Source organism: Micropterus dolomieu, linkage group LG05 (assembly GCF_021292245.1).
Source record: "Micropterus dolomieu isolate WLL.071019.BEF.003 ecotype Adirondacks linkage group LG05, ASM2129224v1, whole genome shotgun sequence".
Classification (NCBI taxonomy): domain Eukaryota; kingdom Metazoa; phylum Chordata; class Actinopteri; order Centrarchiformes; family Centrarchidae; genus Micropterus; species Micropterus dolomieu.
In genome coordinates this window covers 20256808-20282137 of record NC_060154.1, presented here as the reverse complement: position 1 = coordinate 20282137, position 25330 = coordinate 20256808, and the positions used below count along the sequence as shown (strand labels likewise).

At 42.1% G+C, this 25330-nt stretch overlaps 2 protein-coding genes across 3 annotated transcripts in view; one reads left to right on the top strand and one right to left on the bottom strand.

Annotated features, from left to right (window-relative positions):
- The window catches only part of lpxn (leupaxin), a 665334-nt gene that overhangs the window by 150018 nt on the left and 489986 nt on the right, over positions 1-25330 (top strand). The window lies entirely within an intron of this gene.
- Positions 1-25330, bottom strand: part of LOC123970760 (zinc finger protein GLIS1) — a 70546-nt gene that overhangs the window by 24038 nt on the left and 21178 nt on the right. For both annotated transcript variants that reach the window (XM_046049043.1, XM_046049042.1), the window contains 2 exons: positions 19729-19921; positions 16883-18413 (listed from right to left, as the gene is read on the bottom strand). In XM_046049043.1, coding sequence (XP_045904999.1) covers positions 16883-18413; positions 19729-19921 — 1724 coding nt within the window. The remainder of the gene's footprint in view (positions 1-16882; positions 18414-19728; positions 19922-25330) is intronic.

Sequence of the window (25330 nt, the reverse complement as noted above, 5' to 3'; positions counted from 1 at the left end):
ATGGCTCCACAACGCACAGCTCCTCATGAAGTTTGTAAGACCTTTGAGCCAATGAGTGTGGAAACAAAAGCATCCTTTCAACGTGATTAGACACTTGTTGTCTTTTTTTGATTAGACAACAAGCTGCAAAGTAACAATTTAAACTGAGCTTCTGAGGTGGGTTTTTCTGAAAACAACACTGGGCAAGCACCAAAACATGTAGATCTGGGTACCTGAGAAACATCAGTATCAGTAAAAGCATCAGCATTTAAGCCATCTAAGAAAGCCTAAATTAATTAGTCTAAAATTAGAAGTAACTAAATTAAGAAATACCTTATGAACGAAAAACTAGACTAAGAATATAACTGAGCATTTCAATTGCTCAGTTAATGCCCATCAAATCAGCTATATTTGGACCTGTGTACTACGTGGTGTGGCTAAAGCTGAGACATAATCAGGAGAATGGATGACAACATGAATGACTACTTGACGAGAGCAACACAAAAGTCACAATGAGGCAGTGGACTGGAATGTCGTATAAATAAAAAAGCCCAGGATTTATCAACACACACACACACACACACACACACACACACACGCACACACATGTCCAGGCTTCAGCATTACAACCATGGAAAATTTCTTTAAGAGTTCACATCGCACAGTGTTGTAATACGGAAACATATTTTTCTAAAGTCATGCCAATCAAATGTTTCGGATGGAAACGAGAGACGCGGCCAGGGTGGGAAAGTTTAATAAAAATCTCAGCGCAGAGGCACATCCACACTGCCACACCAGTCATGACAGACACGGTCCATGCTGACTGCTGAAACATGGCGCCAAGCGTTTGAGTTTGGAAAACAAACATGCCTATTATTGACGTGCCAAATGTGTGTATTTATGTATAAGGGAATAATCACTCTTTCATTGCTTTCTTTTCCGCAATACAAATTTGAGGCTAAATTATAGTTACGGCTCCGTGGAGGAAACCGTGTTAATCGTGTAGAGCGTATTATTACTCTGGGAGCTGGACTAGTAGGGAGACGGTATGTATGAGGTTTTCCTGCCTGCTGGGAAACCAATAGGCACTGCCACCTCTAGGCATGGACATTACCCAGAACCCTGCATGAAAAATTTTATGCTACAGTAAGATGCTTTAACATGGCCAATCTGGTGGTTAAAATGACTTCTTTCAGAGAGTTCATGGATTGTTAAAAACTACTTAGGTTTGGATATTTGGGGCAGGCAGAGACATTTAACTCCAGGATTGTGCCTGTTATTGATACACGTGAGAGTGTTCCCACTAGATTGACCTAAAACATACTGATGATCTAAAAGCCTCTCACAATAATATATGCATGTTAAAAAATCAGTAGGTTCCCTGTGTCGTCCATGAGGAGTTGCCTAAAATATAAACTGTTTAGAGAGTAATGAACACACAGGTTAAAGTGGTATAAACAGAGAGTTGTGGTGGCTGAGGTCTCTGACACAGGATTGATTTTACCTTTGATATTATCTATGAAAACAGTTTAGACAGCCCTAATCACATTAATTGCTTTAAACATGTTTAGTTTTCCTCTCTGAAACCTCCGTCTAAGGTAAACCGTCAGATCACCACACGAGGGGAGTGGCACTGGCAGCGTGGAGGGATTTGAGCTCCGTTTGACAGCATTTCTCTCTTGAGTGGCGGGGGGGCAGTAGCTCAGTAAACATTTAGGATGACAGCAGGGTCTTGACATGGCTGAAGGGGGCGAGAGCGGGTTGAAAGGGTGGACGGGCAGCTGATCACAACAGACAGATTATGGGCCCAGCATGCAGGCGAGTGGAGGTGCGGCGTGGCTGAGACCTTCATGGGAAATGACTCCTGACTGGCAGTGAAAAGGCCAAACAGTTGTCGGAGCTAAAAGGCAGCAGTGTGCGGCCCTCCTAACATTCGGCGGCTCATTAGCAACCTGAAGTAGCGCCGCATGGTGGAAACAAACCAGCCGTTATGGAGGAGTGTGGGGAGGAAATATGGCTGGTGACATGTAGGACAGAAATCTGATTAAAAGCTTTAATGACTGACACAAGAAGAGAAATGCGGAGAGATGAGAGAATCAGAGGTAAGGCTGAGGTGAGGTTCCTCTCTTTGGAAAAACAATATCAGACTCCAGTCCTTGCAGCCAAGGTCATCACCATCACCTACAGGAGTCATTTCTTTCCCAGAGAATAAGCTACAGGATTTTCTCTCCCGACGATCAAGCTTTCCTGCGGTTGCTTCAGATGCGATGGAATCTCCTTCAGCACCAATATATCTCTATATCTCTCTGGCCCTGGGCAGTAATTGTAGATGAGGCCTCTGACTAATGATGGGGTGATGGGATTCAACTGTTCTCCTGCTCACTAGCATGAAATTCACCATTACTCATGTTCAGCGGGCCCCCCATAAAAGAAAAAGGTCCTCAGAGCCTGAAAGCCTCCACCGGTTCACCGCTGTGATCATTTTTACCTAATACATCCAGGCTCCTTTACAGCCAAGACTGACAGACACGATAAAGGGCAAAGAGTTTTGGTGGCACAAACACTGCCAAATAAAACATGTTATAAAGTGCAAACGCTCAAAAGCAGCCTGTATAACTTTATAAGTATGAAAAAAGGGAGTTTGGGGGAATGAGTTGGTTTATCACAAGGTGTCTTTCTCTGGCCTGACCAACGAGGAAAACCACCAACACTTCAGGATCTGTTCAGAGGGGAGGCTGTGGAGCAGAGTGCCCCGGCTGCGGATGGGAGGAACATGTGCATTTAATCTGCCTGCTTCCAAATGCCCTGTGGCAACCACAGCAAAGAGCAGAAAAAACGTAAATGGATGAAATTATATCCATATGATTCAACGAGACAGCTAAGGAGAGGCAGGTTTCTCATGCGCTTCGTCAGGATAGAAAATTAAACACAGCTTGGCTAAAACATTCGCATTACATAGTTTACACATATCATTTCCACTGCGAAGCAGGACCATTTTAGCAGCCAGCCTCATCTGTCTGCGAGCAGGGCTTTAATTTGAATTGAAGATACCAGATTTTTTTTCTCCTTATCCTCAGAGGAGGAGAGAAATTAATTCACACACGCTTGCTTTGTTTTTCCCTGAAGCATCTTTTCTCCTCCATCGCCTGCACTTTGCCTACTATTTTGCCAAATTTTTTGGATTGCCTTGATTTATGAGTGCTAAGATATGAGTACACACAGCAAATGACTAAAAGCGAGGGAGTGTTGTCCAGATGCGAGTGAACAAGCGAGCAGAGCAAGAGCTCAGCCGATAAATTGGTGGGAGGAAGTAGTCATGTAAATGACTAAAGAAATTGTTCTTAACAGCCATTTTGGCCTCATGCTTGAATAGTTTGGGGGCCAGATTAAAAACTATGTGGATGGTACAACAGGAAGCGTTCCTATGATGACTAAATGAGGCTGCTCACATAATGAGCTGGCCCAGCTGTTTTGTTCCTCTCTCCGACGGTTAGCTGGAGATTGAGGAGGAAGTGTAGTGATGGATCTGAACCCCTGTTCCTGCAATGGAGTCCTGGCACAGTGTGAGCCTGGCTGCTCAACAACACAGTGAGGCTTCATGGAAGCACTTAACCTGCTGTGATTCAGAGGCCTTCATTCAAATGTCTACCAGCTCTGCAGCCCTGCATCAGATTAGAGAGCTAAGATGTGATTTCCTCTTAAACCAGGCAGCCTGGGGTTTACAGGTTCACAATGTTGAGGGAAAAAGGAAAACAGGGTCACGTTCTCAAAAGAGATGAAGCAGACTGACAGGGAAAGGGATATTTCTCACGTGTTATCATGCAGCGTCAGCGGAGAACCAAACCAGCTTCCAGCTTGATTCTTCTGTTGCCCCAGCTTATTATATAGTATAGTATAGTATGAACACGGGTCAGTTGTACAGCTCTCTTTGAAACAGACTCTACCTCAAACACTGGATCACATATCTGATCACATCCATATCAATGCTTCTCAGTGACAGAGGACAGTGCTGGACTAAAGCTGCAACGATTAATTGATTAGTTGCCAATTATTAAATTAATTTGCAACTATTTTGACGATTAATTAATCAGTTAGAGCAGAGGTTTTTTAAAGTGGGAAGCAGGCCTCCCAGGGTGGACAGTTTCAGCTGAGGCTCAGTGAAGGAAGTGAAAAAAACATTACATTATTTATTACATTAATTATCAAAAGGAGATCACATAGAATAGCCTGAATGTGTGTGATTTGGTTTAAGAGAGAGTTGAGAGATACAGACGTTTTGGGGAATTTTACTGTTTTTCCTACTTTCCTAGAGTCAGAAACGAATAAATGCCTTAGTACAGACATATTTTTATTAGGGATGCACCGAATGCTCAGCCACCGACATTAATCGGCCGAAAATAGCAAAAAAAAACACTTTCAGTGTTTGGCCTAATACGTCCAAAGACCGGAGAAATTTTGCCAAACAATTACGTTGATATGTCGGCAGTGTGGAAGCATTTTAATGTGTCTGAGAAAGACACAAAAATCGCCGTTTGCACATCAACTCCATCTGTGGCTGACTTCTTAGTAAAGGCAACAAACGGTCTGACCCGCTTTGAGCTTTTCTGTCACTCATTTCTGAGAAGGCTAGAAGCTAGCCGCACCTAAATCTTGAGTGCACACATATTCAACCCTTTATGGTAAATCCCCTGAAACGGACTAGTACAAGCTGACAGGCAGGGAAGCAACTTTATCCTGTCAGTTTCTCTCTTTACAAAGACAAGTGTTGCAGTATGAGAATCCTACCTGAAGAGAGGCTGTGAAGTCTTCATGTTAAGCGATATGAGACCACATACAATATTGTTTATCAATTGGGTCGGACTTGATGAATTTAGTGCTAGAATACACCTGTGACAACGTCCGGTTTTCAAAATAAGGTGTCTATACAGGACTAAGATTAATTGGATTAGAAAGTATAAAACATATTACATGTGTCCATTAAAAGTAAATGGACAAATGTAATTTACTTTACAGGACCCTCTAGGGCCTCGGACAATGCAGTCTCTCCAAATCCTGTGGAAAACACTGAGTAAAAAGCACATTTAGACTATTTAATTTATGCAATGGTAAAGAAAAAAGCCACAATTAATGTAAAAAATGTGTATGTACTTATTATATTCTGCTTCGGCCAAGAATTTTCTTTTCGCGCATTCCTATTTTTTATGTATTTGGTGTAGTCTCAAGTTATGTCAACCATTAACAATATTGTATTAGGCTATGTTGCCTCAATTGTTGAGTGTCTGTGGGATTAAATAACATAATCATGATCCCATATGCATCCAGGAAGTATGCAAAACTAAACAAGTACACTAAGTTGGGGTGAGGGGGGGCCTTTTTCCAAGCTTTGTCTGAGGGGAGGACCAGTCTCAGACTTTTGAAACCAATAGGTTAAAGTAATTTCTTTAGAGAAGAAAAAGTGAAAATTCTCTGACTCCAGCTTGTTAAATGTGAATATTTTCTGGTTTCCTTAGTCCTGTTTAATAGTGAACTGAATATCTTTGTATTGGACAAAAGAAGACATGTGATGACATCATCCTGGGCTTTGGGAAACACATCGTCATTTTTCACCATTTTGGGACATTTTATAGACCAAACAACTAATTCCGTGAGGAGAGGAAATGATTACTGCATGACAAATGTACTACAGTGTTATTAAAAAGAGAAAAAAGACACACATTTAATATCTGTCTTTCTCATTTTATCCTGTGCTTTTTGTGAATGTGACAATATCCATTTTAGACGTGTTGAAAGTGCTGTGGAAATGTTAATAGGTCTGACATATCTGAGATATCTGTCATGAGTTTTAAAGAAAAGAGTTATTAGAGCGTTTATTTAAACATGAGGCCAACATGTACTTGATTTTGTTTTTAAAACAGTAAGATTGGAAGATGAGAAGGATTTATTGTACATTTGAATATCATAACCATTGGATATGATGGGATTTCGGATGTTCACTGTTTGATCCTATGACCTCTCATTCAGTGAGAGGCTTCTAAAAGAGCCATCCCACTTTGTCCTGCAACAGTGTGTTTATTCTCACTCCGAATCCCAACCATTTATAATGGCTAATTAGAGTGCAATACAAAGCGTCCAGAGCCACAGCTATTAGTAACCATCAAGGCATTAATTATAAACCCATTCATGAAATCCGAACCCGCCATGAAAAAGACAGACTGAGGGTTACGCAATGAAAATCCTAAACATGATCTGTGTTCCGAGCCGGCGCCTGGACTGATGTTACTGGCAGTCTATGCAGGATCCTGTTTGACGGGCCCATGAGCTATGGCGTCCTCTGACACCCGTGCTTCAATCTGTCCAGCACCTTTCACTCACACCTGCCTCTATTCTCACTCTCGCTTTCTCTCTCTGTCTCTCTCTACTCTATTTTACCCCCTTCTGCCAAACAGCTCCTCTTGCTCCATCCCTACAATGGGGTGTTACATCCCTCAACAGGCTCCATTTTATATCGGTGCTGTTGGGGGATGATTGACACCAATTTAGCATCGGCCAGTAATGACAATAAGGTTATGTTTAATTGATCCACTTACTTGCTCTTTTGTTCAACTATTAGACAAATACTGCACAATCCAATGTGATGATTGGCCTATGCCCTGAAGTGATCTTTTTATTTGATTATCCACATCATCCATCATCTTCTCCTCTGCGACTTCGCCCCTCAGTCTGTCTAGCATAGTAACTTTTTTTATCAAAGCATTTGTTTAACTTTCTCCTCCACAGCTATTCTTCTTATACTCTAAAAGTAAAAATTATGTTGCTTTACTTGCTGTCAACTCTAAATCGCAAGAAATCTCTCTCTTTTTTTGGTCTCTTTTTACTCTAACCTATCTTGTCTACTTCCCCTGTAATTTCCTTAATTTCCTCAGAGTGAAAACTGTCCAAACAAAAAGAAAATGGGTCACATTACTCGCCCAAAATGAAACATGTGTTGTGATTGCATTTCATTTTGGTCTATTGAGGCTGCTGGAAATGGAGAAATTGGCATCTTCGGACATTGCCACAGGTCTGGAAAGATGCCCTCGCTCTGACAACTCCTGACACTAACCATTCATGCTTTAGAAAGAAAATTTTAAAAAACTCCACCGCTAAACCCCAGCATCAAACCAGAAAGCCGAAGTAAATTGCCAGTAGTTGATTTCTAACAGTGTGAAAGTATTTTAGAGTGTATTTTTGTAAAGTATAGATTCTTGCTGTGGTCAGAGAATATTTCATGCTAATGTACATCCTCAACACCACACTTTTATTTCAAATTAAATGAGGGAATGCTTTTATTGCCAGTTTATGATTTCAGATAATTTCAGATGTGGATGCATTTTATGAGCGATCCTACTGGTTTCAAATTCTTGTGTGACAATCTGATAGAAGGACTACCACATTTGAGGTCACAGTGTTCCTGTATCACAGAGACTTGTTAGGTAAAGAAAAGCCCTTCTCCCTTTATAGCAAACCATCCGTTGTCCACACAAGGCAAAGAGTTGACACAGCTGTCTAAAGGCTCACGCCTACTGTAGCATACACTGGGCGACTCTATAACTCTGACGTGACAACAAATAAACACTGCAGACGTCCAGGGAGATGCCAAGGCAAATACCTTGATGCCAGAAGCACTATAGTATTCAGACAGAAAACATGCCAGCAAAATTAAACAATAGGTCAACATAGCATTGTGATCAACACCAGCCCAAGGACTCAAGCAGGGTGTAGGGGGGAGAGAGTGCGTTTATGCAACCCTCTGGAGGGGCTGGAGGGGGACCAGACCACAAAGCCTTCTGGATAAAAAAAACAGCTGCCCGAGAAATGTGGTGCAACCGGGATGCCACGGTGCCCCTAGATTTGTTCACTCCTCAGCATGCCAAGGTTGTGTTCTTTTCTGCTCTCTGTGGGTTTCAGGCTTCAGTTTCCAGTTATGTGGATACGGCTGGTTGCAATATATCACACTGCGCTAGACATTCAGTGTGTCACGTCCAATCACGGCTCAGGCGTTCTCAGCTAGCACATCACTGCTCATTCACATTTCAATAAATCAATTCACCGCATTTCAGCGTATAGTTCTCTATTCATATTCAATCCACACTAACATGTCTGCGCCCACTGTCCGATAGGAAAACACATTTATTTGAGCACAAAGCCACTCCCCATTCCTGTGCAATTACGATTGGACTCAAGCAACCCGCCAACGGCAAGAATCATGAGGTTCCACTATTCACTGGTATTCTTCGGTAAACGTTATCATATTTATGGAATATTTCCTTCAGATTTCTCATCAGACATATGTTTATGTTAGCCGTAATGTGAGTCCCAGCCTGGTACTACTCGCTGGCCTCACACACTTTGCCAGTTAGAGTGCAGCCGCATTACAATACACCATTTTTCCCATACACAATATGTATTTCCTGGCTCTACTTCAAATTATGCATGACCTGATCTAAATGCCTTGGCTGTATGCCTTTCAAGATGAGCTTGGCATACTGGTGATCCTGATGTTTGTTTGTTTTGCCCCTGACAAGGATGTGGCGTGATCTAAATGGCAGCTGCTTCGTGACACAGTATGAAAGATCCCTGTTATGAGAAGCTGGAAGAACAGAGGGAAACAAAAGGATGTGATCCGACTTAAAGGCTTCTTACTTCTACTGTAATTCTGCCCGAATAACTAAACCAATCTGGTTCTAAACCCGGCATAAACCTTTTTACATCGATGTTAAACCAATTCCAAAGCTGAACAGACTGAATGTGAAACAGATGTTTTTAGAGGTGAACAGAAAGAGAGAGGGCTTCTTTCTGGAGACAGTTAGAGATCATTGGGGTGTAAACTCTACGGGGGAGAGGTAAATCCAAGCTTAAATATCAGAGTCTCTGTAGTGCCAATTTTGTTAGGTCACACAATCATAAAATAGGGTAATAAGATATTGGATCATTCTGTGTATTGTGTCCTTATATGTCCCTCTGCTGCAAAATAGTTTTGGTCCCCCCCCCCCATTATAAATCATTACAGTAGATGTGGTTTTGGTAAAGGCTCACTGTTTTCATATACATGCCATTTAACGCAACAATCCATGCCTCAGTTACGATTGGACCTTTCCATTTGGATCTCTCTTCACTCTCTCCACTCTCTCGTATGCATTTGAGAAGGTCTTGACAGTGTAAACACACACAAGACTCAGCTTGGAGAGCTTGGTCGACTTGTAACAAACACTCGAGTTGTGTGTGTGTGCAACGGCTCTGCTAATGCCTCAAAAATGCATTCAGGTCCGCATTCAGTGCATACCAAATCATTTGTCATGCATAATGCCTTATGATGAATTCTGGGCAAAAATGTCGTTTTTGGGGATGACATCAGTTGAGCTGAATTGCCTGTCTGGCTCTGTTTCTTTCAGCCTTCACTTCTTTACTCAAACATTCAAATTAAACCCGGCACACTAACCACAGAACACCACAGCGCATAATTTAAACTTGACACCCTTAATGTAAACACGTCTTTCGCTACATAATTTATCCATACTTCTCTTAGTGTTTATTTTGCACGGTAGCAACTCAGTTTCTCATATATATTAGCTGCTGGTCTAGCCTAGTCTGCTGTGATGCAGTGTGGGTCTGGCTGGGTGGAGGGATACTGTCGTCCTGGATTTGTGGAGTGGCCCTGAGGCAGAAGTGGTCCCACTGTGTATAAATGTCCTTCTTGTTTGCTTGTATGGTGGCGGTTGGGGGTAGATGTTGCTCTGGACTCGGTTCTACGCAGTGCCCTTTGCCACACAGACAAGTCAGCAAAACAACAAAAACAAACATCTGCATGTGCTAAGAGATTTACCTCTGTTTGACACACACAGCACACACTACTACAAACTGACCATGTTTGGTGGGTATGTTTGCGGAGTGGCTGCTGTGGCACAAAGTGTGCCTGGGCACAAAACGAGGCCAGTGTGTGAATGTGAGGAGTGGGAGAGGATGCTTGCCTCAGAGCAGAAAGGACCTCTTATGTCTTTGCCCAGTAAAATGCCACAAACATACTTTGGCTATAATTATCTGTTTGACTGTAGCAAAGAAACGGTTAAGTACGCCTCCACAATGCACATGATCCATGACGGTATACAGCAAAAAAGCACTACTATTGAGCACTAACAACCAGGACACATTTTGCTCTCTCTAGTTTAGAGTCGAAAAGCAAGTCTAAAAAAGGCCCACGACCTAAGAAAGAGATCCCACGGCTCCCCATCCATCCTCCCTCTCTGTACTGCATGACCCGGGTTCACATCCCTGCAACAGCCCCCCTGAACATGACGGCGGCCCTGAACACACACCCCAGCTTCATCTATCCAATGTATTAGTAAACTGATCTGGCTCAGTAGAGAAGTTAAACCGATTAAGGTTTTGAATGGGACACAATTATGACACAATCTCTGTGCAACGTATAACCAGTCGCAGCCCTGGGTCTTCAGGTTTCCGATACCAGAGCGTGATTAAATGCTGAGGAAATGTGGAAACTCAAAATATTGCATACCAGACAAATGCAATTAGAGTGTATAACATGTAGTAAATTCTTCATGCTTTGATACCTGGTGATGAGGCTGAAAGCAAGGTAGCTGTAGCTGTTTGACCTTTTCGTAGGTTGTGTTCGTTGTAGCAGTGTCCACTTCTTTCAGAATGCTTATAGTTTGCATGTTAAACCAATATTTATTCTTAGCTGTATTTCTAAAAGCAACAATCACTCAAATACAACCAGGAGTTAATAAGAGTTGATCACCCAGCGCATACGTGAAAAGAGTTCCTCATGCTTCCTAACATGGGTGCTAATAATGTGTGCAATGTGCATAAGTGTCTTCCTTTAGCTCTGCCTGAGACAGTTTGTCATTAGGTGGCTTGATCTCTGTTACATGTACTGGGCTAAAAGTTATCATGCTGACATTGTTGTAGCAAATTGTGATTTATGATGATTATCCAGCTGCAGAACCTCTCCACCAGCAGCTTTAGACATGCCAAATTGTGACTCTTTTTGGCACACGTTGGCATGTCTTGAGCAAAAAGTTACTATGCATGAAATGAACATACTTTACCAATTTGTACTGACAGGAAATAATATTTTTTTTATCATTTATGAAAACGTACTGAAAACCTGTTAAAATTAGTATGGAATTAGGACACAACAGTTGACACGCTGAAGTGATATGTACAGACTGAGAAAGAGAGAGCAACAAAAGCTTTAACAAATGTAAAACTTTTAAGGACTTAAATTTAAAAAACAAAATTTAAATAAAGAAGAACAAAACTACATGTTTGCACCACGCTAACATTCAGTGCATACTGAATAGTCAAACACTTGAAAGCATATGTAATAAAGAAGTTTTTATTTTCTTTCATTTAATTGTAATCATATTTAAATTAGACTTTAATTATTTCACAACATTTATTTGGACTATAAAATCTATTCAACATAAAACACCCCACAGGTTTAATATTTATTAAAGGATAATTAATTGTCAATTAAGTTAAGAGTGTTACAGTGTCTGGCTAAACAAAAAGATACAGACGCGACACTGAGGTGTGTGTTGAGGTGCAATAGGCCTTGAGTGTATCAAAGCAGTGCAAAGTCAGATCTACATGATAGATAGTGGGAGAGAAAAAGAGAGGGAGGTGGGGTGGGGTGTGCTAGAGAGTACTGGGCTACATTACTGCAAAAGATTGACTGGAAAACATTTTTCGGCCTGACAAGAAGTTGGCCTGGCCCGCTCAACTAGGAAAACAAGAAAGATCCATCTATCCAGGGCTTTCATTCCTATGCCAAAACATCAGTCGCAGAGCACCTCTGCCAGCAGTTTCATCATACGAATATCACATGTGGACAGTGTTGTGTTACTATTAGCATGACGACGGGACTGCCAAGCGGCACATTAGACCTGACAGGAAGACAGGAGGATAACCACTGCGTGGGATTATAGGTTTGCAGAAAGAAATTAGACTATCTAGCTACCTGATGAACTCATTTGCCTGGGGAATGACTGACACCATTAATTCTGAAATGTCTTTAATGGCTAACAGACGCACAGGACCTTCAGATAAAGTGCTATAAGTTGATCTCCAGGTCCTTTATTTGAGCCTGATTAGGTCTTTGCATTTGTGCCAAATTAATTGACTTTAGGAGCTCTGTTTCCGAAGCATACCGTGACTTCTGACATGCTGAATCAATGCCTTTTCTCGCCTATTGACCCTGATTACTTTAAATGAGCCATATACAGGATTCTTCCAGTGTGTGTGTGTGTGTGTGTGTGTGTGTGTGCGTGTGTGTGTGTGTGTGTACAGCCTGAGGAACCAGTTGGCCTTGCTGATCCATGGTATTTTGTGTTGGTAATTTGGTTTCCACGCATGCTTGAGTTCCTCGGGTCAGTTTGAATGTCTGCATGTTGTTGCTGTTGGGTGCAAAACACTGTGACTGCAATTGTGGAGATTTTTACTGTTTTTATCAGTTAAGGAATGACATGCTACTTTAAAGGCTGAGAAAGGTTTTCGTAGCTCTAGTTATATATATCTGTCTGAGCCTCTCTAAGTGATCTTTAGGATCTTCTGAAAGCAAACCAAGGTCCATACATCCTAAGATAAGTTCAGAAAATGGACTCAAAGAGATTGTGGCCTTTAAACTGTCCAGACAGGCCAGAGTGTCAGAGGCTCATATGGGTAGAAACACATTAATATCAACATCACTCGTTGCCCGCACCCAGTGCCCAGACAGCTCTGGTTTCAGGTGGCATTCAGAGGAAAAGTCGGGTCATGTGCTGAACCTCAGTTTTAATTAGCTAATGGCACTCCTTGTTTCATCTCCTGCGTCTGAGCTGATTGCTCACAAAAGACTCCATTTACCCCTGAAAACGCACGCCATCTTGGCATCATCCTGCGCTCTATGTCTCAACATCTGCTGCTGAGGGATTTTGCCACTCTCCTCCAAAAATCAGTCTATTAAATCTAAATATATATGTTTGCTAGTTCACACCAGTGAAAAAAGAGGAAATTCCATGATCTACACTTTTTCCAGCAGGTTTCAACATCCAACTTTCCTTCAACAAGTGGTTTGACTGAGTGCATCAGTGAGTGTGTGTGTTTTGGTGTTTGTCTGTTTGCGTGCACATGTGTGTGTGTTTGGACAGGATCCCATTAAGCAGCTAATGCTGGCTGTGTTTTATCACAGTGAAATGGGTGGGTGGCTCACTGTCTCGCCTTTGAGTAACACTAAAGTATGTGAATGTACCCTTTTATGGAGGAATTTTCTTTTGTTTTTAAATTATTTGTCAGTTACGTCACCTTAATGGTATGAACGCAGGGGGGGAAACATAGGAACTTCACTCAAATATTAACAAACAAAATGATACTGTACATTACCATGGGCATGCTGCAATGAAAACATGTTCATCTCCTTACTTAACGAGATAAAAATCACAATAAGGATCATCTTAATTTACTTACATGAGACTTAACAAGCATGCCTTTATAAATTTGTCTTTTCAGTCATGAGCAAAAATTTCATTTTAAATGAAGCCTTAATAATGTATCCATGCAGCCTTAATAACAATAATACCTGTGATTTTGTTAGAATTTCTGTTGTTAAAAGTGCTGCATCTTTCCAAAAGATTCCTACTTGCTACAAAATCCCGCATGTAAAGACAGTAGCGTAGCAAAACCACTGAATCATGTTTCATGCCTTGAACCACTGACTGAATCCTTCATCCCACGGCAACATAACCTCCTCTAATGACATTTAAAGCATACTGTTGTTTTGAATAGTATCCAAAATGATATGTCAAAGAAACCAAATAAAGTGCACAGGGCTGTTCTCCTGCCTGAAGTCCCTCTTCTATGTAAACGCTCTGTCCTTTAGAGCTTCCACGGTTTAGGAGGATATTTTCTGACTTTCATAGCTCACAGTCCTGTCTTCAGACACTTCAAATCCGCTGGCCCGGCCTCTGACAAAACAGAACAATATCAAAGTCTGGGTCCATGTCAGGGCTACTCTTGGTGGATATATTTTTAATATTTATGCAGACACAGGGAAAAAAATGTAATAAACTAAAACAACAAGTGAATTAGGCATGAAACACAACAGGATATTGCAGAGAGATTATGTTGTTTCCTTTTCGCCCGTGTATCCTTCAGTGCTTGCCTGCCCTACACAACAGCCCAGGGCCGGCTTTAATTGGTGGGGAGAGGAAACCAAACATATTTTCTAAAAAGGTAGCAGAACTTTTTAACAGCCACGAACTCAGCCATCTACATATGGAAGAAAGTGACTTTTATTTTCTTCTTTTTTGTAAAATATTAGCCAGGTACAGACTGTGACAGGCCCATGCAGGGGTCGGGCTACAACTTGTGTGTTGTGATAATGACTTTTTCCTGCCAAGATGCAGCATGGAGCAAATGTTGTGCAGCTGTAAAAAGATATATATATATAGATAGATAGATATATAGATATAGATAGATAGATAGAGAGAGAGAGAGAGAGAGAGAGAGAGAGAGAGAGAGAGAGAGAGAAAGCGAGAAGAGATGTGTTGTGTTTGGATGTGAGGAGAGCCCTGTTTCATGAGCGCTCGCTGGAATCTGCCACTGGAAACATAATAAAAAGGATTAGCTCTGGTTTTTCTAGAGAATTTGGTCCTAAAACAGAATGTCTCATCTGCTTCCTCTATACGAATTGCTCAAATTCTTGAATGCTTTTGTCTATTGCATGAGCACAACAAACACAAGAGGCATCAGTGCAAATGGCCAAAAAGCACACAAGCTCAGACAAAAAAAAAATTGTGAAGGACACAACTAAAATACATGAGCATACTCGCTCTTTGAAAACACACACGGAGACGCTAGGTTTCCTATAAGTACACGGTGCTTACTTAAATCCGTATAGACTACATACAAACACAAACACAGTTACAAATACACACAGAGAGCGTGTTTATTTTCTCTGGCCCTCCAAGTTTATCTGCTGAAGTCTCATATCAACATACATTCAATCCCTGCTGATTAGTTGTGTTGATTCAAGCTTGAAAACATTTCACATTTCTGTTTATGTTGTGTCGGAAACGCAGGAGTGTTACAAACCAACGTACTGTACACGGAATCAATACTTCCTATTGTGAGAGTCAATGGAAACAATATCCCCATTTTCACATTACTGCATGGCTGCGAACACTTTGTGTGTGTGTGTGAGCTTCACAGTGCCTTATGCCCGCAGACACAGTCCAGTGGCTCGTCCACACTGAGCTGAATTGTTTCAGTGCTCACATGTGGTAAACATCTCCAAAAACACACATAAACACACACACACATACACCTTAACAGTGACACATTCATGCATACACTTATAACCTATACACATTCCCTCAGTGTCTATTTTCTGTGTGTCACCCAAATGTGACTTCTATCGTCGCTGGACTAAAGACAGACCCGCACAGCGCTCATAGAGCAACAACAATAATCACAAAAGAAAAAGACAAAAAGCCTTAATACAACATAGTCCTGAAGAAGACAGCTGGGGAACTTACAAAGCAGCAAATTACTTTTAATTTTAAGTTCACGCTGAGCCAATAAAGCAGAAACACTAATACCCAGGAGTGACACAAAGCAAGGAGAACAGCAGCAAGAGTTGAGTTTTTGTCTTTTTGGCTTTAATCAGCATTCGGCTCAGATGTGCACTAAGAAGTATCAGAATCAGTCAAAATCAACATGAATTTCTTATCCAACACCACAGAAAACTGCCATAAAATACAGCTTTCTATTAACAGACCCTCACCTCAGCTAATTTTACAAGCCACTGTTATTTAGAAAAATAGAAGACCTTTTTGTCTTTAAAAAAAAGCCCTTGAGATAAAACAGGTGCTGCAGCAATATTGCAGACTCAATTTTTCAATAATTAGGATTTGGATGGGCTCCTGAACTTGAAGAGCACCACTTGTGACAGGGGCTTTGGGTGATGCCGTGAATTGAGCAAGACTAGCAAATGTTACCGGCTATCCCTCTGCGGCTCCCTTTTCCAGACTACTACATTTCTCCTCATGTTTGGCTTGGATATGGAGCCAATTCACTTAATACTTGTGGGACAGCTAAACATTTAAAGCTCCCATTTAAAAGGATCAAGTGTAGGCATTGTTTGGTTATGTTAACCATATGTGTTGGCTTTTCATGATCTGAATCCCTTCTCAAAAAACAGAGTGCTTGTGAAAATAAACATGGCTTTGCCCTACACAAATTGTGGACTAATTGTGTATTTGGACTAAATCATTCTTAAGGTTGGAGGGCTTTTTCCATTTTCTAAGGGACGCAGGGGAGTGACAGTTTGACATTGATTAGTGTGTTGACTTGTGGAATATGAGCCTTACCTGTAAAGAATACAACCACAAATCTATTTATACTGACAAGGTAGTCTTTTTTTTTACAAGTTCCACTAAAAATACAGGAATTACAATCATAAGTGTTTCTCAACCAAAACAAAATAAAAGTTTCTGTTGAAAAGTAATCAGCAGTGAAGCAAGTCCCGTCTTGTTTTTGGACACAATGGACGTGTATTTCGACAAGGGAAAAATAATCTTGAGTGAATGTATTACTATGAAAAGTGTGCTTGTGTTTAATTCAAAAAAAAAAACATTTTTTTAACAGATGGCTGCAATTATGGGACAAACTAGACTCATATTAAACTAATAAATACAAACTAATCCTTTCAAAAAGAAGCAAAAATTTGTAAAAGTAAGACAGCTGACTATGAGGTGGTTTTCAACAATATTGGATGTATGTGTATATCTAACTGAGTACTGGCATCTATTTTTTTGGGGTCTGGCCAATGTTGGGTGGATAATATTACAGGCTTATGATGACTCACCATACACTTGTTGGGTTTCTCTCCGGAGTGGACTCTCATGTGAATGAGTAGCTTGTAGCGGGCGTTGAAGGGCTTGTAGCGGCGAATGCAGCCAGCCCAGAAGCAGGTGAAGTCCTCGCCTTTGCGCTGGTCGATGTGTACCTTCTCAATGTGCCTAACAAGCTCCTCCTGCTGCTCGTACGCAGCACTGCAGTCAATCCAGCGACACACCTGCTTATCGGCCAGTGCTCCTCCTTCAACCTCCTCCCGCTCTGGGGCTGTGTGAGACCCAGGAGGGCCTCCAGAGGTCGGTTTGAGTCCCAGGGAAGAGGGTGGTGCTACTGTTTGCTGGCTCTGGTGGTGCAGCAGACCCCCAGGACTGTGCCCCACGTATTGGTGCAGGTAGTAGGGTGGAGGCATAGCAGGGCGAGAGGGGTGAGGGTGACGAAGGTGCCCGGCGCGATCACTCAAGTGGTGATGATGATAGTGGTGCTGAAAGAGTTCATCTTCACTGGGAGAAAAATCATCCAGGGGCTCTTGCTTAAGGGCAGCCCCTGATCTTTGGCCCCTGTCCAGGAGAGCCCCAGTTTCAGTACCTGTATGGAGCATCCCAGACATCAGGGCCCCGCTCATCAGTAGCCCCAACCCGTCCGAGCCTCCTTCTCCTCCCCCCACACTTCCCCCAGCGGTTCCTCCAGCCCCACTCCCGTGCAGCATGGAGCCCTGCTCCTCACACAGCCCCTGGCTATGCCCCTGGCTCTGCTCCAGCTCCACTGATGACACTGAAGAGGAGGAGGAGGAGGAGGAGGAGGAAAGGGACAGCAGGCAGGTAGCAGGTGACGATAGCTTACAGCTCTCCTGTAGCGTGGCCTGCTGGGGGCTGCCGTGAGGTGGGGGCCTCTGGGCGGTTTCCCGTGGGCAAGAGTTAGAGGGTGAGGATGTAGAAGAGGAGGAGGAAGAGGAGGAGAGGCCGGCACTGCTGGCGTGGCTGGGCGAGAGGTTAGAGCGGAACCCGTTGACGCAGGCAACCATCGACATCTGGGAGGAGGAGCAGATGATGGCGGTGATATTGATCTCCTCGGAAGCAGCGCCAGTAGCTGATGGGGAACCTGTGGCAGCAACGCTGCCAGCAGCGGCAGTGGACTGTGAAGCCAGGGACAGGCAGCGTCGCTTCAGACTGCTAGCACTGAGCAGCCGCGCTGAATGACGGGAGCCAGCTGGGGACAAAGCCAGCGGGGAGGAGCCATCTCCATTATTAAACGGTTGAACTGCGTCCCCTGACACGGCACTACCTATGCCGCTCACTGTGCATACGCCACTACCGTTGTTGCTAGTTGCTCCAACTATTTCGTCCCTTGTCAACCCCAAAACTTGGCCGGCCCTAAAGTTCTGAAACCCGGCCTGAGACGTGCTATGGACCCCGGAGATCTTGTAGCCCATAGAATTCTCCTGTTTGATTGGGTAAGGGAGAGAGGAGTGACCCCCATTGGCAGTGCCGCAGCCCAGGCCGGGTGAGGCCCCCGGCAGGTTCCTTTGGAAGGCAGAGGAGGATCTGTAAGGGGAAAAAGACCCAGAGAGGAATATGAGCGCTATTAGCTCACAGGCTGATGACAGATACTGGCTAGTTGATCCTTCCCACCAGCAGCACAGTAAGAGTTTAGCTTCCTGCTAACCCCTCCTCCACTAATCACTCTCTCAGTCTACATTAAAATTATGTCGTCCTAAATGAGTCCCACTGACCTAAAATAATTTAGTCTTTCATTCACCGTAAGGGACCTTATGGAAGAAACATTAACATCATGTAAGCCATGTTGAGGATTCAGTGACATAAGGTGATGGTGGACACCAGGTAGTATCCACTGGTGATCATTCAAAGTGTTTTTATGAATAAATGAAATTGGATCTTCCGGTAGTGAGAGGATATGAATGGGCATTTATGACTAAGAATAGAGATGGAGGTGGAGGTGGGGGTGGATGGCTACTTAGACTGAGAGGCCACTGGCTAGTGTGTCCATCTGACAGGCTTTGATGACACAAAGGGGTTAAACCCAACCCAACATTGGGGATAAAAAGGGAGTCACCTGTTTTGGTGGCATAATTGCAGCCTATGAAGGGTCAGCGTTTACAATACTGTGTATTATGGTGGGAATCTTTGCCCTGCTGAATGGGGAACCCAGGTCAGATTTCTCCATGCGTTGCTATGATCTCCTACATAATCATTCCTGTCAGTTGGCTCATTATGGATTTTGTCCAAAGCCCCTGAGTGATGTGAGAAGAGCTCTCTTTTCTCTGGGCTGTCTCATGAAGGAATCGTCTTTGTCCCTGCCACAGAGCACGCTGGGGGGAAAAACAAAGCTAATGCTAGCTTGGAGAGAGCCACTGGCAGACTTTGTCATTGTTGTTGTTAATAAAGACTTGACCCCCCCCCCCCGTGTCTATTCAGGAGTACCATTTCCTGTTTGGCTGTAGTGAAAATATTGACAGACAATATGAGAGAAGTGAATATCTTTCCAGAAGTACTTTTGGCCGGATGACTGAGGATAGAGGGTGAAGAAGTAGAACAAACCCCACAACACAGAACATCACTGGAAATACTTTCTGACTTGACCAGTGGTAGTCAACAATTGCACAACAGAAGAATTGCATTAGTGTAACATAAATGTTATACTTTGGACCCCTTCAGTGTGTTTTATGATACTGGGTAAAGCTTTCCAGCAATATATGTGTGCATCTGATCCACAATAGCAAACACAATGAAAAACACATTGTACCTGCATGTTGTTAGTAATACTATACCCAACAGTAAACATTCAAAACTGAAACAGGTACAAAATCATTTTAAAACCGCAATGATAGTGACAGTTTACCTGCCGTCTTGGTGAGGGCCATCATGCAGAAGGAGGTCGGGTGTAGGTCTGTCGCAGTTGAGGCTCTGGGTATAAAGCCCCCCTAAATGACCCCCTACCAGCAGTGGCAAGCTCTGCCCACATCGCATCAGGGCGCTCTCAACGTCACCTAGCTCAGCGTCTACATCCTTCTCTGAGCAGTAGGCACCATTCACTGAAAGGAGAGCAAGAGAAATGTCACTAAAGCTAACGATGCAGTGACCCAATGTCACGCTCAAATTAAAAGCTGGCTAAGCAGATTCGACCAAGTGATCTACTGACTTGCCCTGGAAGAATAATCAGTTTATAGTGAGATTCTTGCCATCAGTGACATGTTGAAATCCTATTAGATTATGAATATTCTCTTGAGGATATAATTGTTGGCTGCCAAAACTGTAGTATCTAGTGATATATGGAGAGCTCTTTGGCATCGCCCAGCTAGTGACAGTTAGAATAACGGCAGAGAGATTTACTGCCAAGTATTATTGCTGGAGTAATTGAAGAATTGTATTCCAAATGGCAATGTGTCCATTTGGAAAAATAAACTAAGTCAAATTAATGTGTCCAGAAGATCCAGCCAGTAAAAGTGTAACCATTGCCTCAATCAAGAATTAAATTCACCATCAGCTGTTCTAATTTCATCCTTTTGTGAATATTGATTTAATTAATTTGTAATTTTATTTATTTAATTGGTAATTCATTAATTAACAATACTCTGTGATTTAATCTAGAAGTGCTAAATCAAAGGCAACTGGACTTGCTTTAGATTTTGAAGCTGTTTCGCACATTTTTCTCTCATTCAAAAGGCGTCTTCATTGATTTAAGGTTAGATGTCCATCCATACCCTCAGATGCAAAAAGCAAAAGGAATCATTTAAAACAAATGAATGCTTCTTAAAGTGCAAATTACCTGTTTGGTGATGAAAATGCATAGCAAAATAAATTAAAATCTTCTTTTTTGGGGGGGATCAACAATCATGTTTAATTCTTCAGGCACAAGCCCCACATAAATAAGCTTTTATTATTATCATTTTTATCATTCCAACCTGAGTATCTGATAAAAAGTAAAGGCGTTGTGAATGTGACCAAAAACATAATAAATAAAATAGGAAAGAGAGAGATGAAAGTGAACAAAGGGAGGGCCTTGGAGTATGAGGAAATATTTTTGAAGGGTAAGCCGATATCCCCACACACGCCACGCGTCCCCTGTTCCAACTTCCCTAACTCAATTTCTCAAATTCAATTTTCTCCTAACGATGTTATTGACAATGTTATCACACACCATGAGCTATTATTAATAAAATCGCCCAAACACCATGTATATGAGAGAAAACATTAAAAGGTACTGGAAGTGATGAAAAAGATATATGGGGCAAAAATGAACTAAATGTGAAAATAGTGAGAGAAATATTTAGCAAAACTAAGGATTTGGGGAACAGATGAAAAAGGAAAAAAAGACTAACAAACGAGAAAGATATTACAACATGAGCAACAGAGAGAGAGGGAGAGTAAACAGTTGAAGAGAGAAAGGGAGGGAGTGTTTTGGAATATGGTCAAAAAGGTTACATGGACGAACAAAAGACAAGAGAAAACAAGGAAACTTTGTGAGCCTTATCCTCAGTTTAAGGACCATCTTTTCACATATCCCTCCCACAGTTGATGTGTCATTAGTCTCCTCTGCATTTGTCTTGTCATGGGCCACAGCAGAAACACAAAGAAGTGGAGAAAAGGCAAAGTGAGCAATGCAAACAGTCCAGTATCACCAGGGGACCGCGGGAACAACGCTGGTTTCACTCAAAGCCATTAACAGAAGGCAAGATGTCTTTCAGCTCTGGTCTGTTTTCAAGCAATACATTCTGTTTACCAAATTCTGGATTGTTCAGTCTTTTTTTGTTTTACTTTTTTCTTTCTTTTCTTTTTTTTTCACTGCTTGTTGGCTCTGTTTCTGTATGAAAGTTTCAAGACCCGCTGATGCTGAAGCCAAGTGTTTCCCTGCCTCAAGTCAGGAGTAATTCAATCAGGATGGCCAGGAGATACATGAGTCACAATGGAGATGACTAACATCATCAGAGATCTCTTAATTAGGCCTTGACTGTCCATGTGCATGCACACGAAAACATAAACAACCAAATAAAAACACTGTCATCATAAAGCACTGGATGGACTGGCAGTCGGTCAATGAGGCTTTGACTGAATGCACATGCTCTCTCTCACACACATATCATAGTCACCACCATATAAAAAAACAGACCCACTCCAGGCAGCCCGGTAAATGTAACCCGAATCATGAAACAATGCTCTTTCAAACCTTATTGCTCTGTTCCACAATACAGAATGGATGTTTGCCAGGAAAAGTCCACCGTATAAATGTGTTAGACACACGGAGAAGACAGAGATGATCCCAGACCACTGATTACCTGTCTGCATATTATTTTACTTCAACAGGCTGAAAATACAACCATTCTTTTCCAGAATGATTTTTATTTGACATGAAATATTTTAAAGAGTCTTCATAGCCAGAAATCATTGGACGGACGTAGCACTGAGCTTAGTTTTGCATGTCTTTTGCAAAACACTACACCTGGTTTTAGGGCTGGCTATAGAACCTCAATACTTTCTTGGTACCAACCAATTCAAGTACAAAGCTGGCAAATACACTATACGGACAAAAGTACTGGTACACCTACACATTACTTTTATAACATCCCATTCTAAGTCAAAGTTCTTCTGCTGCTTGTGTTTGGACAACAACATATTTGTGAACTTTCATTTCTTTTGTTCAATTAAAAAAAAGTATTATTGAAAAACATATTTATATTTCTCAAATACGGTATCAATAAAATTCAGGTATCGATATTAGTATAGAACATTTTCAAATAATACCCAACCTTACCTGGTATCCCCACTAATACTAAGGTAAACATGCTCGTAGTGAACATGCTAGTACATGAGTATGACTGGGAATGTTGGATCAACAGTCCACCATGCTGCTTAGTTAAACTACATCAAGCAAGACTTATTTAAACCTAACAAATTTTTTGGCCACTTGGAGGCAGCGAAAACAAGCTCCAAACACAACACAGACATAAAAACACTTTGCACATCCAGCATATACGTTGCAACATTAGCATTCATTTGGGGCTGTGCTTGTGTCCATGTGTGATTGGCTGACTTAAGTCCAATATTCACTCTCCTTTTTGCTCTGTTTTGCTGTTCATCGACTCCAGAGGGACATATTTGGCTCTTTAGCTGCAAAAAGCTCACCAGATTGTCTCTAAATTTGTCTGCTTCTTTGGTGCTGGGCAGGTAGCATACAGTTACAGTTTTAGAGCTTTTTCGCTGGAAATAGCTGCCTGCAGTGGCTGGAACCGAGACTGAGGAGTGCAGTGTGAGTGAACCAGTAAAGAAGTTGTGGGCCGTAAAAAGAAACGCAAATCAACGCGCTGTAGATCTGAGGGAAACAGCAAGAATTGGGTGATAATGACCTGTGGGTTTGTCACTACGAGCGATTCCTTTCACATGCAAGTAGTCATGTGACCACAGCCTTAGCCCTTCTGCCTAAATCACAAACCAGGAACAGAATATATACACGAACTATTTAGACGTTATTACTGTCTGGATTTTCAAATTAGCTCTCGCTGCCATTTGGAGCCACCATGCAAAACAACCTACAGCAGCTTTAAAGTCCCATTTGTTAGAAGGATGTGAAGGATGTATTTTTCTTGTTACAAAGAAATTACAAATACATCTGGATTTTTTACCTCCTGCGAGCCTCTGACTTTCACATGTTTTAATTGCATCTAGGAGTTTGCGTGACAATGAGGAGTGACAATGAAACCCTTCTTGCATGGCTTTAATTTACCCGTTCAAATACAAACAGTTAGCAGTACATCCGAAAAGGGCAACAAAAAAAGATCTGCTTGCCTGTGCTCCTGTGTCCAACACTCATGATGAGTGTTGCATTGTGTTGTGCAAGCTCAAGTGGATTCTCCATACACCTCCGGAGTGTCTCCAGGACATTAAAGTCAGAGTGTTAAATGAGTGTTAAAGGTTTTGATCCCGCTGCTGCCGAAAGTTAGCGCTCTGGTGATTTAGAGCTTAACAGAATCAGTCATGGCCCGGTTGGGGAAACAGGCTCCTCAACATATGGTGGCTTGGATGGGACCCAAAAGTAAAATTCAGTTTATATTGAATGTGCCATGGTAATTCAGCACTGAACATTTCATTGTGTGTTAAAGCCTAGTTTGATCAGGATGTAGAAGCCAAAGACAGCATCAGGGACTGAGGTGAAATGTAAGACATTCAGCAGCAGTGACTGGAGGAGGGAGAGAGAGACAGAGAGAGAAAGAGAGAGAGAGAGGGAGATATGTCTGTTTTTTTTTTAATCTGCAGAGTTGATGGGTGGTCTCCTGAGCAAGGCAGCTGTGTGTTCATCATACTTAACATTCCTCTGGCTGTGGATATGAAGTTTTTCCACTTTTTGTTCCGGGGAAAACTTGAGTTGTTAAAAAACATCTCTCTGTGTAACCCACTGATATAATTAACAAACAGAAATTAAAGGTTTTCACCTTTACTGGACAGATTGAGCAAACATCCAGACTAGAAACGGGCAACAAAGGTTGTGGTAATGCATGCCACATTATACACAGTAACCATCCGGCTACCAAGGTGCTCCAGTGCTCTGTTATTGCTGACCAGTAAAGCTTTGCGCAATGTTTTCATGAGTGGGTCCCTATTTTGTTTGTATCATGCACAAGCTCATAGACGACATGATACACATTCCTACTGCCGGTTTCACGTTATTCCACTGATCAACAGTTGGCAGCAGTAATGCTCAAACAAGCAATGCACAAAGGCAGGGAAGAAGAAGACTGCTATCAAGTTAACACGGATATAAACGATACACGAAGTTTCAAAATATCTCCCCCCCCAAAAAAATCTACTTGTGGATGTCTTATGAGGAAGAAAATGCATTCACCACATTTGTTAGACCTCACGGATACACTGGTAAGAAATGTAAATATAACTTTTGTTCACACAAAAACGCCACAGGGCACAGTTGATCTCAATCTGTAAGCACAGTAATTTAAAAAATGCCTAGCATATACAGTTAATCCCTGCAGACAATCTATGTAAATGGGGTTCAGCATTGTGTCCAATTCCAGTGAGCACCTTAGAACAAGCAGGGTGGGATGCTGCTCTCATATACACACAGTTGCAAGCATTCAGGCCCAATTAGGAGTGACGCTGTAAAGGCATTAGATCAGGGACGCACGGGAAGAAAGAAAGACGGATAAAGAAAGACAGTGCCAGAAGCACCAGGGGCAAATGCTGTGTTCAGTACAGAGACCATGCACAGATGTGCTGGCTCATCCTCACAAAGAGCCACTGATGTCAGCATTGCCAACTAACGACGCAGGCACAAATAAGGACGCTATTGTTATCAGCCTCTTAAAACACCACCCTAAAAAAAAAATAGAGAAAAGTTTTGGAACAAGGACTGTGGGCAACGAACAATTCCTGTTGATAACATGGTGTCTAATAATCCTCTGTTCCACCTGAAGTGTAATCTTCAGTTCCAAAAA